Raw genomic sequence first — 12,726 nt, 5'->3', positions numbered from 1 at the left:
ATGGGAGTCTTCGGAATATTTAAGCTGAAGGGATTTGATCCTGATGCGTTCGAAAAAGAATTGACTCAATTGACAAAGCAGATCTCTAGTACGCAACAACAAATCTACAGTTTGAAAGGCAAATCAAAACGATGGGTATTCTTTTTAAGCAAAATTTTCATAGCAGCGTATGCATTAATTGTTGTTTATATATATCAGAAGGTTCCAAGGTTGCCGATTGCCAAAAATAAGACAGTGAATTTCATTAGAAACCAGTCCAATGAACAGCGTATGGTTTTAGTGGGATTTCCTCTTGTGGGGTACTTGATTGTTTATTTGATCAATAGCATGTTCAAGATTTCGGTGAGAAGACGGGAAAAATCTCTTCAAACGTTGAAGAAGAAGCATTCGCTTAAGATCGAGGAATTGAAGAAAATCACTAATTTCAACACGACTAATGAATTACTAAACAAATATGGAGGCCAAGATGAGAGAAAGAAGGCAAAGGACGACACTGGAGACAAGCCCACCAAGAAACAAACCAATGTAGCACGCCAAATTAATACGCCAACTACCCAACAACAACAGCAGCAGCAGCAGATCATAAAGAGATTGCAGAATCTTCAAGCAAACCCACCAGTTCAGGCGCCCAGAACATTTCAAGATCGGATATTAGATTTTATTGTGGGATCGGACAATAATGAGGCCACGGAGAATAGATATGCCTTGATCTGTAAGCAATGTTTGACCCACAACGGATTAGCACCTCCAGGAAGCACGAATCCTTTCAAGGTATCATACATCTGTCCTAATTGCGGCTTTTTGAATGGTGAGACCGACACCGAGAGAACAGCTACCCCTATTGAAACCGAGGAGCTCAAGTCGAATTCAATATCTCCTCTTCCAGTTGATCCAGCAGTGAACAGTCCGCTGCTTGACGATGCAATGGACCATCCAACCGCAGGTCAGACTTCTCATAACCAACCCGACGAATCGACGCTTATCAAGCCCAAAGACACATACTCTTCATCATTTAATAGATTGTCCAGCGAGTCGCCCCACGCAGACTCCTAGATAGGCTTATATCGCGTTGTTCAACTACTAATACTACAATTTAATTTCGCATTCCTCTGTAAGGCTATCTCGCGTGTATCATTTAATAATATACTCCTAAACTAAGACAATTCCATGATAGCGTTGACCATGTCACCGTCGTGAGCTCTCAAGGCCTTAACGGCCTTACCTCTGGAAACTTGGGTTTGTTCAACGATAATGTCGATGTCCTTGGAGTCTAATCCAGATTCGTCGACTTCACTATCATCAGCTTCTTCTTCTTCAACCTTGTTGGCATTAAGAGAAGCCTTTTCTAAGTCTGCAGTGATGGCGTCTTGGGACTTGTCTTCTTGACCTTCACCGGCTTCACCGCTTTCACCAGCAGCCTTGGCGAGAGCTTCTTGTTGGGCTTGTTGTTGTTGAGCTTCAGCAATTCTCTTGTTCATGTCATCAACCTTAGCTTCACCGAAAACAACGTAGGTACCAGCAGAAGATCTGAAAACATCTGGTTGGTCAATAGCATAGATTAAGTTACCTCTTTGCTTGAAGGTGACTCTGGTAATACCCTTGATTTGCTTCAAGTTCAATTTCTTGATCAATTCTCTGGCCTTCTTTTCGTTCTTAGATAAGATAGAGACGTCAGCACCTTGTGGGATTTCTTCGATAGACATTGTGTGTTTTATTGTATTTCTGTGTTAGTTATACTGCTTTCTATTCAGAAAATAGGCTAATTATGTCCACTCGTTGAACTTTTCACCAGGCTCACGGTGAGAGTCGACAACAATTTTTCGAGGAGAGCCGGGTAACTAACTAACTGATGTATGGCTCTTTCTGGTGTACGGATGTGCTGTTTTCTTTTCAGATTCAATCCGTTTCGGCCGGTCCCAAACGTATTTTATATCCGAGACACCGTAAAACTCTCGAACTTCTTTTAATAACGCAGCACCTACTCGAATGATCTAGTCCCAAAAATAGCCACCGCAAAGTTTGCTTTGGCTATGTCTATTAGTCAGTGTTATTGCAGCACGCTGTGCGTATAGATATCATATGGGGATGTAAGTGACAGGATGCAAAAATAGCCGTGAATACTGTTTCTATTGCATGTTTATGTACGTTTCAAGACCGGCTGTTTCTTCTTTCTGACGGGATATATGGATGACCTGCATATAGGCCACGGGAAATGGTTCGAAATTTATTCCGATTAAATATATACATCCTTAAAGTATCAACAGCGGATAAACAAAGAGGTTGTATAACTATTGAAGGTAGATACTACGAACCCTTGGTGCTTGCAAAGAAAGTCGAAAGTGCTAAAAATTCGATACGTTGCTAGTTGATTGCTAGAATCACTTTTCAGGAGACATCCAGTAAAGAGTATTAGTAAGTGAGAGTATTAATAGATATATATTAATAAGAGAGAGTTAGTGTAACGGTAAGGACACAAGGGACATAAATACATTAGATTGTCGATGACCGATCCCAACGCACACACACCGTCTACGTTGGCAATGAATACGGTTGACTCAAGCAACGGGTCGCAGAGCTCACTGTGGCCTAAACATGCACATGAAGATGGCATGGTTCATGAGAACGAAGGAGGGACCGGATCCAGTTCATCGGAGGCGCCGATGTCGAAAGGTAACAGTGAATCGTCAAAGGACAATAATACGAATGCAAAGAACCGTGTGAGCGATCTTGTAAATACGCCAGCACCCACTTTTAAGGAGAAGATGCAAGCGTTTTTCTATAATAAGGGAATGGCTCCCATGCCAGAATATATGGTTAATATCTACAATAATACCCCCAGATATATCTATGTGAATCATGAGTTGCCAGACGAGTTGAAAGACCCCCATTCGGGCAACCCTTTATTGATATATCCCAGAAACAAGATCAGAACCACGAAATACACCCCATTATCATTTTTGCCTAAAAATATCTTGTTTCAATTTACGAATGTGGCTAATACGTATTTCTTGATATTGGTTATTTTAGGTGCATTCCAGATATTCGGGGTGCCCAATCCAGGTTTGGCTGCGGTGCCTTTGATTGTTATTGTATGTATTACTGCCATCAAGGATGCTATCGAAGATTACAGAAGGGGTTCAAGTGACTCCGAATTGAATAACTCGCCCATCCATTTGTTGCAAGGGTTAAATAATTCCAATGTGCTAACTACGTATGTGGGACCATGGAGGAAATTCAAAAAGGCTTGTACTAGACAAAATGGGAAGTTTTTTAAGGCTATGAAGAAAGCCGCTATTATGGTGTTTGGCAAAAGATCTGTAAAAGCTGATCTTGTTAGACAAGAGAGAGAAGAGGAAATTAATGCTTTACATAGGGTTTCCACTGTACATTCCGAGTATTCTTATGCTTCGAATAGAGTTTCGATGAATAGACCTTCTTCGAGTAGACCAAGAAAGTCGGGACAATCGCGTGTTTCAAGAAATATGCATTCGAAACCGTTATCCGATTCCATAGTCAATCCTCACCTTTTTGCTGATAACTCTACTAATACTGTTTTTAAAAACCGTAGATGGAAGGATGTTGCAATAGGTGATTTTATTAGAATTAGAGCCAACGAGGAAGTTCCAGCCGATGTTATTATTATCTCCACTTCTGATATTGAAGGAAATTGTTATATTGAAACGAAAAATTTAGACGGTGAGACTAACTTGAAGGTTAAAAATGCATTAAAGTGTGGTGGTTCTGGTAACATCAAGCATTCTCAGGATTTGGGTAATACAAGATTTTGGATCGAATGTGATGCGCCAAATAGTCTGTTGTATACATTCAAAGGAACAATCCACTATGAGAATTTTAACGAACATGGCCAACTAATTAACGAAGATGAAAAAGAAGCAATTAGTAATGATAATGTTTTGTTGAGAGGATCAACCTTAAGAAACACAAAATGGGTAATTGGTGTTGTTGTTTACACCGGTAGTGAAACAAAGATTATGTTGAACTCAGGTATAACCCCAACCAAATCGTCTCTTATTTCGAGACAATTAAATTTATCTGTTATCATAAATTTCTTAGTCTTGTTTGTTTTATGTTTTGTTTCAGGTTTGATCAATGGTCTTTTTTATAATAAAAAGGAAGTATCAAGAATATATTTTGATTTCAAACCATATGCACCCACTGCCGCGGCTAATGGTGTCCTTGCCTTTTTCGTGGCTTTAATTATTTATCAGTCTTTGGTTCCAATTTCATTGTATATATCTGTTGAAATCATCAAAACTTTACAAGCTTTTTTTATTTATTCAGATATAAAGATGTACTATGAGAGACTTGACTTTCCATGTATTCCTAAGTCCTGGAACATATCTGATGATTTGGGACAAATTGAATATATCTTTAGTGATAAAACTGGTACTTTAACCCAGAACGTTATGGAATTCAAGAAATGTACAATCAACGGTAAGTCGTATGGTTATGCTTACACAGAAGCAAAACAAGGATTAGACAAGAGAGAAGGGGTTGATATTGTAAAGGAACAAGAGAAATGGAAGCATATTATAGCTGAAAATAAAACTGATATGGTTGATAACTTAACGAAATTCAGTAACAATAATCAGTTTAATGAAGAAGCTTTAACATTTATTTCCAATGATTATGCTAAAGACACCATTACTCCAGAGTTGGAATCCGGTAAGAAACAAAAAGAGGCTAATGAAACGTTTATGTACGCATTGGCTTTATGTCACACTGTCGTAACTGAACAAAATCCTGATAATCCAGATTTAAGAGATTTTAAAGCGGAATCTCCTGATGAAGCTGCATTGGTAGCAGTTGCTAGGGATGTTGGGATTGAATTCAAAGAAAGATTAAGAAAATCGTTAGTTTTGAATATTTACGGACAGCCCAGAGAGTATGAATTGTTGCAAGTTATACCCTTCACTTCTGCTAGAAAAAGAATGTCTTGTATTATCAGGACTCCAGAGAATAAAATTCTCTTAATATCTAAAGGTGCTGATAATGTGATTTTCTCTAGATTAGACAATAATTTGAACAATGAGGAAGTCATCACTAGAACAGCGTTACACTTAGAAGATTTTGCTAAAGAAGGTTTAAGAACATTATGTATCGCTCAGAAGGAAGTGGATCCTAACTATTTCCAAGATTGGTTAGTGAAATATAAGGAAGCATATTCATCCATTGACGACAGTCGTGAGGATATTATTGCTGAATTAGATGAAGAAATAGAACAGAACTTAATACTTTTAGGTGGTACAGCCATTGAAGATAGGTTGCAACAAGGTGTACCAGATTCAATTGGTATTTTAAGAGAGGCAGGTATTAAATTATGGGTTTTGACTGGTGATAGGATCGAAACAGCGATTAATATTGGGTTTTCATGTAACTTGTTGGAAAACGATATGAAACTATTGGTTGTTCGTCCTGATGAAAATGATCCTGAAAATATAGAACACATCGACAACTTGCTCACAAAATACTTGCAAGAAAATTTTAATATGCTTAATGGTGTTACAAATTTCAATAATGAAATTGCGTCTCTTATGAACGAAGCTAAAAAGGACCACTCATCACCAACTGCAAATTTTGCACTTATAATTGATGGTGCTGCATTAGCGCATATTTTCGGTGATTTATCTGATGGGAATGAATCAGTTAAGACTGTGAAGGACAAGTTTATGTTACTCGGTAAACAATGTAAATCAGTCATTTGCTGCCGTGTTTCCCCATCCCAAAAAGCTAGTGTTGTAAAAATGGTCAAGAGCTCACTTCATGTCATGACATTAGCCATTGGAGATGGTGCTAATGATGTTGCGATGATTCAGGCTGCAAATATCGGTGTTGGTATTGCCGGTGAGGAAGGTAGACAGGCTGTAATGTCATCAGATTATGCAGTCGGTCAGTTTAAGTATTTGACGAGATTATTACTCGTTCACGGAAGATGGTCCTACAAGAGGTTGGCAGAAATGATTCCTTGTTTTTTCTATAAGAACGTCGTTTTCACATTAACATGTTTCTGGTATGGTATCTATAACGATTTCGATGGGTCATATCTTTATGAATATACCTATTTGATGTTTTATAACTTGGCTTTTACTTCATTGCCGATTATTGTTTTAGCTGTTTTAGACCAAGACGTTTCAGACACTGTTTCGCTCTTGGTTCCTCAGTTATACAGATCAGGTATATTGGGACTTGATTGGTCGCAATATAAATTCTCGTGGTATATGTTTGACGGACTTTACCAGTCGGTAATTTCTTTTTTCTTTCCATATTTGTTGATGTATAAATCATTCCAAAATCCCCAAGGATTAGGAATAGATCATAGATTTTGGATGGGTGTTGTTGCTGCATGTATCTCTGTTACATCGTGTAATGTCTACGTTTTATTGCAGCAGTATAGATGGGACTGGCTTACTCTTTTGATTGTAAGTATATCTATCCTTCTTGTGTATTTCTGGACAGGTGTTTGGAGTTCCAGAGTATATGCGGCTGAATTTTATAAAGCCGGGGCACAAGTTCTTGGTACGTTGGCATGTTGGTGTACTATTTTTATCGGGATTGTTTTCTGCCTCTTGCCAAGATTTACATATGATTTCTTAATGAGACATTTCCGTCCCCGTGATATTGATATTATTAGAGAAAAAGCTCTCTCTGGCGAGTACGATGACTATCCTGAAGTTTATGATCCAACTGATCTCGAAGATGTTGAAAAGCATAGGATTTTGAGTGAATTAAAACATGGCGATCCTTCTGTTTTGGAAAGAATTGGACATAACATTAAGGAAGAGCAAAATGAGGATCCTTTTGAGGCTGGTAACACGATAGAAAAGTCTAATACCCTTAAGAGAACCTTCAAGACTATCAAAAGACGTGCAACTATTTCTAAATCAAGAAAAGGCACTATTGCCAGTAATAATATAAATAAGCTTGATTTGAATCAATTGAGGATACAGATGATGAAAGAAGGTCAATATGCTACGGCAAGAAACTCTTTAGATAGAATTCAAACAACTCATGAATTACCGGGATTGACTCAAGCTGAAACATTACTTTCATATCACACAAGAACAAGTATTAATTTTGATCGTTGAGAATCGTTACTTTCATCTATACTTATACTTTCATTTCAATTTTATTTTCTTCTCTGTCGCTATATTTAATTTCTCTTATAGATTGTGTCTAATTTTTTTTGCATCTTTTTATTTAAGTTGTATAATATAAAATTTGTTTTAAACCCTTGGTTTTGTATACTATAAACGTATTCTTTCTGCTCTCTTTTTGTATGTTATAAGCTTTTAACATGTTAAATTTACGATGAAGCTGTTATAAGATGTCTTTCAAGTTTCTACTAAGGTATATACGTAGCGTATTTGGTGAATTGTTCATCACGTTTTAAAAGGTCCATATCTGTATCGCAGAGACATATAGCGAGAGTAATATCACCATTTCGGGCTTTTGGGAGTAGATATGCAAGACCTTCCACTGGTGTAAAATGAGGACGTCTAACGGATTCAGGATTGTTAAGGCCAAGGCCAAAATCCAATGAATAGCTGTTTTGCTTTGCCCAGGAACTTAGCGCTATGTCGGAGGATAAATCTAACGATGCAGTAAATGATACAACCGATTTGTTTTTGGTAGAGTTGAGGAAAGTGGCTAAGGCTCGTGTATCTTGATTGAGATGGGATCCATTAGGGTCAAAATTGGATCGAAGCTGCGATGCGATTAGGCCAAGTGGGGAGCTGATTGATTGGGTGAGTGTAAAACTGTTGTACGTCATATTTTGTACCATTCCAGGGTATGTGGGTGGAATTTTTAGATAATGTCTGACATTAACAGCTCTTGCAAGGGTTGATTTTTTGTTTGGAGAGAACCTTGAAAGACGGATTCGCGAGACGCATTGCCAAACGAATGCTGTTAGTGCGTCGTCTGTGGTAATATAGCTTGCACTTGAAGGAAGGTCGTCGGTTGCAAGAGATTTCAATTCACTGAGTGAAGAAGAAGAAAAATTGAAGGATTTCCAAACACATTGACGTGGTTCTGCGTTTGGTGAAGAAGGATTTGATATTATCTGATGCGCGAGCTTTTGATGCAAATCTCCCAAATTGGTCTCTTCTTCCTTTGTAAGTAAAGGTATTATGTCTTTACGATCCATATTTCCTGTCTCTAATTCCTCTTTGGTGAAATTCTCACCACGGCAAGCTTTTGAAAACATGGAAATAACTTGTGCTTGTCCCGTTCCATCCATCACTTGATGTTGACCTAAGAAAGTCAAAATTAGTCCATTTCTAATAAACGTTGCTTGTAGAATAAAAACTGGAATATCTGAGGATTCGCTAAATATCCCTGGTAAAGTACTCCTCGGGGCAATCAAAGTTTCGTCTAACATTCTAATAGGAAAACTAGCATTTCGCAACTCTTCCATTGATGGAACTGATCCTTCATTACCCATATCCCTGACAACGAACCGAGGAATTTCCTCAAGTGCCGTAATTTTAAATATGCCTGTATCTTCATTTTCTTTCTTGTTCTCATTTACAACTTGTCCAGCAACCCATGGAAACTCCTTTGTCAATATTTCCAAGCCGTTCCTCAATGTCTCGATAATTTCCTTTTTCGATTTACCATCTTCACTCATTGAATAACAAAAGCATATTTGAGTGAATATATTAAGTGGCTGTTGTCCGAGTATGTCTAAGATGGTTTCATTCATTCAATTAACTTGTACTAGTCTAGTTAGCTAGTTAGTTCCCCGTACTATACTAAAATCTTCAAATGTCGCGTTTTGAAAAGTGACGACATTACAGTTAAAATTTAATTACTCTTCAATAACGAATACATAAAATAAATATAGACAAAACGAATGGATTATCAGAATGTTCACGTTTTCTATAATAACTCCGAGCACAGATGATTATTCGTGTAAGGCGTCGCTTTTGTCTTTTGATAATGATATAAAGATTTTGGCTGATCCGAGCTGGAATGGTAATAATCATGAAGACATTTTATACATGGAACAATACTTAAAGGAAGTGGACATAATACTTTTATCTCATTCTACACCAGAATTTATAAGTGGATTTGTTTTATTATGTATTAAATTTCCTAATTTAATGTCCAACATACCTATTTATTCTACATTGCCTGTAAATCAGTTAGGTAGAGTCTCAACAGTTGAATACTACAGAGCTAATGGAGTTTTGGGACCGTTGAATAATAGCATATTAGAAGTCGATGAGGTGGATGAATGGTTTGATAAGATTATACCGTTGAAGTATTTCCAGACATTGAGTGTATTTGATAATAGATTGGTTATCACTCCATATAATGCTGGGCATACTCTAGGTGGGACATTTTGGTTAATAACAAGGAGACTAGAAAAAATCATATATGCACCTTCGTGGAACCATTCTAAAGATTCATTCTTAAACAGTGCCAGTTTCTTGTCATCATCAAGTGGAAATCCATTGTCTCAATTGATGAGACCGACTGCATTAATTACCAACACCGATCTAGGATCTACAATGTCTCATAAGAAACGTACAGAGAAATTCCTTAATTTAGTGGATGCCACATTGGCTAATGGAGGTGCAGTATTATTGCCGACATCTCTTTCAGGTAGATTTTTGGAATTATTACATTTAATAGATCAGCATTTGCAAAGTGCACCTATACCTGTCTATTTCTTGTCGTATTCCGGAACTAAAGTTTTAAGTTACGCTTCTAATTTGTTGGAATGGATGTCTTCGCAATTAGTAAAGGAATGGGAGGAAGCTTCTTCAATGAATAATAATAGTTCAAACAAGAACAATTTTCCATTCGATCCATCCAAAGTCGACTTGTTACTGGATCCCAGTGAGCTCGTTCAATTAAGTGGTCCAAAAATTGTTTTTTGTTCGGGTATTGACCTTAAGAATGGTGACATGTCTTCCGAAGCATTACAATACTTGTGTCAGGATGAGAAAACAACTATAGTCTTAACAGAAAAGACACATTTTGGGTTGGATAATTCTATTAACTCCCAATTATATAATGATTGGTACAATCTTACGAAGCAAAAGCAAGGAGGTACCGTTGAAGATGGGATTGCTGTTCCTCTAGAAAAGGCAGTTAGTTTGGAAAATTGGCATAGAGAAGAACCATTAATAGGTGCAGAACTTACTGATTTTCAGGAGAAGATAAACTTACAAAGGAAGCAAAAGTTACTTGCTAAGGTAAGAGATAGAAAAAATCAAAATTTATTAAACGCAGATACAATAAATGGAGATGACTCCTCATCCGATGAAGACGACGATGTTGTATCATCTGATGAAGAAGTTTCTGCATTAAAATATGCTGATGTTCCTTCTAACGCTGACATTCCTAATACAACAAATGTGACCTCAGTTGTGAATGTTGACGAGCTTTCGGCCCATGAAGCTTTTATAACAGATCACGTCAAACAAACCCTCGAAGCAAATCGTCCATTAGACCTCAAGATCACGCATAAATTGAAACCTAGACAGGCAATGTTCCCTTACATAGTCAGTTCTCATAAACAAAAGTTTGATGATTATGGTGAAGTGATTGACATCAAAGATTTTCAAAAGCAAGAGGATTCAAGTAGCAACAAATTAATTATGGAAAGTAAACGGAAATTCGAACAAAATGAAAAGCGTAAATGGGGTAATGTCGATAATAAGGGTAAAGGACGTGGCAAGAACTCAGATAAGGATAATAATAATAACCAAAATAAAATCACACCTCAAGAGCTCCTAAACAATCAATTGTTACAAAAGAACCTTGATACGTTGTTTAGTCCTAGAAAAAGAATTCCACTCAATGCGGCATCTTCGTTTTCATCGAAACCACAAGAGTTGCGTATGAGATGTGGGTTGTCGTTTGTTGATTTATCGGGTTTGGTAGACATGCGTTCATTAAGTTTGATCGTTTCATCCTTGAAGCCATATAATTTATTGTTGTTGCCCGATTTTAGTATAGGCCAAAATACAATCGACGAAATGAATGGTTTAGTAACTGTTAAGCAGATGTTTGATCAACAGCAAGATCAACAACAGCAAGAGCAAAATAAAAAGTCATTGGCTAACTCATCAAGGTATCTATCCTTGGCAACCATAAGAGGTGGAATTTCGAATTTTATGACAAGTAATAACGGTGCAGGTAAGCTGGCGATTTTCGCCATGCTGTGCAATACTCCAGTGAAGATTGGAGGTGACGATTCTGATGATACTGGTATCGGATTAAGTAACTTTGAAATTAAATTGGATGATAGCATTATTAACAACTTGAAATGGCAAAATATTGATGGTAGTTACAGGGTAGCTCAAGTCTATGGTGAGTTAGAAATACATAACCAAGATTTGCCTAATAAGAAGCAAAAGACTATCAGTGACTACATGAATTCATCAACCCAATTCACTTTGAAGCATATTTCCAACCAGGACTTTTTAAAGCAACAACAAGCCCTCATAGATGCACATGCTGCCACTACGGGCCAACTACTCAATAATAATGGTCCAAAGTTGGCGATTGGTAATATTAGATTACCTGAGCTTAAAAAGAAACTTATTGGCCGTAATATGAATGCAGAATTTAAAAGTGAAGGTACATTGGTTGTGAACAATAGTGTTGCAATTAGAAAGGTTACTTACAGCAGCGTTGAAGGTGAAGACACTGGTGACATAGTTATTGATGGTGCTATGGGCCCATTATACTATGAAATTAAAGATTGTATACGTGAAATGTTGGCCTATGTATAGATAACATCAATAAACTAATAAAACTTACATCTAGCTTCATATATCTCTGTAGGTATCTATTTGCAGCTTAATAATGGCCTGCTCTATTGCTTATAAAAAAGGTAGTGCGTTGCACAATTTATTTAATGACCAATTAGCGCAACGAAAAACTAATTATGTCTATGAAATATACACTAGTTAAATATCACCAGCTAGTATTCTGATTGCTGATATAAATACACTTAACAATGCAACCTTACTCAAGATCCGGTGGTACCAGAAAGTGCTTCTACGAATTCCAAACTTTAGTGGCCTGTTACACTTCTGCTGATACCGAAACTAAGAAGGCATGCACACCTCAATTTGAAGATTATTTCGAATGTTTACATGGATTCAAAGAAAGAGAAAGAACAAGACTTATGTTACAGCAATTGAAAGATAATGAACAAACAAAGAGTGGTGTCACTGCATCAGATTTGTATAAATCATCGGGATCTGTGTACGAAAACTTGGACTTGGTTTCCAAATAATCTTTCTCATGGCACATTGACTTCGCAAAACTCGTCGTTGACTTATTCTAGGTGTTTTGTGTGGTGAGATGCAAGTCGATAGAGATAAAGGAGATTAGAGGAGATTAAAGAAATTAAAATAAAAAAAAATTAGACATGGCGGGTTTTATTTGATTTTGAGTCTTGAAGTCATTAATATTGCCAGCAAATTCACATTCATGTAAATTACGATTTTATTTAAGTTATTGAATGTCTGTTGCAATGAATAATTGGAAATGGACATTCTGATAACCTATATGCATACACAAGATCTGATTTTTCTGAAACTATATCAAATCATTTACTTACTAATATTAGTTCAATATATATCATTTACTATAATTCTTCTCTGTTAGCGTAGTGATAGTCGTTATTTCATTTAGGACATTTTTATGCCATAGCTTAAGGTTTGAAAAAAAAAGAAAATT

At 36.9% G+C, this 12,726-nt stretch overlaps 6 protein-coding genes across 6 annotated transcripts; 4 read left to right on the top strand and 2 right to left on the bottom strand.

Moving 5' to 3' along the window:
- AC631_02926 (uncharacterized protein) lies at window positions 1-1,053 on the top strand (the record flags this gene model as incomplete). Its single annotated transcript, XM_015611755.1, has 1 exon — window positions 1-1,053. One exon carries the CDS (start codon window positions 1-3, stop codon window positions 1,051-1,053), a length of 1,053 nt encoding a protein of 350 aa, XP_015467396.1.
- A 101-nt stretch (window positions 1,054-1,154) lies between these two features.
- On the bottom strand, window positions 1,155-1,703 carry EGD2 (Egd2p; the record flags this gene model as incomplete). The annotated part of the gene is made up of 1 exon (XM_015611754.1): window positions 1,155-1,703. The coding sequence occupies one exon, from the start codon at window positions 1,701-1,703 to the stop codon at window positions 1,155-1,157; it is 549 nt and encodes a 182-aa protein (XP_015467395.1).
- A 798-nt stretch (window positions 1,704-2,501) lies between these two features.
- Window positions 2,502-7,106, top strand: AC631_02924 (uncharacterized protein; the record flags this gene model as incomplete). The annotated part of the gene is made up of 1 exon (XM_015611753.1): window positions 2,502-7,106. The coding sequence occupies one exon, from the start codon at window positions 2,502-2,504 to the stop codon at window positions 7,104-7,106; it is 4,605 nt and encodes a 1,534-aa protein (XP_015467394.1).
- A 257-nt stretch (window positions 7,107-7,363) lies between these two features.
- On the bottom strand, window positions 7,364-8,650 carry AC631_02923 (uncharacterized protein; the record flags this gene model as incomplete). The annotated part of the gene is made up of 1 exon (XM_015611752.1): window positions 7,364-8,650. One exon carries the CDS (start codon window positions 8,648-8,650, stop codon window positions 7,364-7,366), a length of 1,287 nt encoding a protein of 428 aa, XP_015467393.1.
- Window positions 8,651-8,888: 238 nt separating this feature from the next.
- On the top strand, window positions 8,889-11,771 carry AC631_02922 (cleavage polyadenylation factor subunit; the record flags this gene model as incomplete). Its single annotated transcript, XM_015611751.1, has 1 exon — window positions 8,889-11,771. The coding sequence occupies one exon, from the start codon at window positions 8,889-8,891 to the stop codon at window positions 11,769-11,771; it is 2,883 nt and encodes a 960-aa protein (XP_015467392.1).
- Window positions 11,772-11,998: 227 nt separating this feature from the next.
- AC631_02921 (uncharacterized protein) lies at window positions 11,999-12,280 on the top strand (the record flags this gene model as incomplete). The annotated part of the gene is made up of 1 exon (XM_015611750.1): window positions 11,999-12,280. The coding sequence occupies one exon, from the start codon at window positions 11,999-12,001 to the stop codon at window positions 12,278-12,280; it is 282 nt and encodes a 93-aa protein (XP_015467391.1).
- Window positions 12,281-12,726: the final 446 nt, after the last annotated feature.

This window comes from Debaryomyces fabryi (genome assembly GCF_001447935.2).
Source record: "Debaryomyces fabryi strain CBS 789 chromosome Unknown contig00057, whole genome shotgun sequence".
NCBI classification, from domain to species: Eukaryota; Fungi; Ascomycota; class Pichiomycetes; order Serinales; family Debaryomycetaceae; genus Debaryomyces; species Debaryomyces fabryi.
This window is presented reverse-complemented; position numbering and strand designations above follow the sequence as displayed.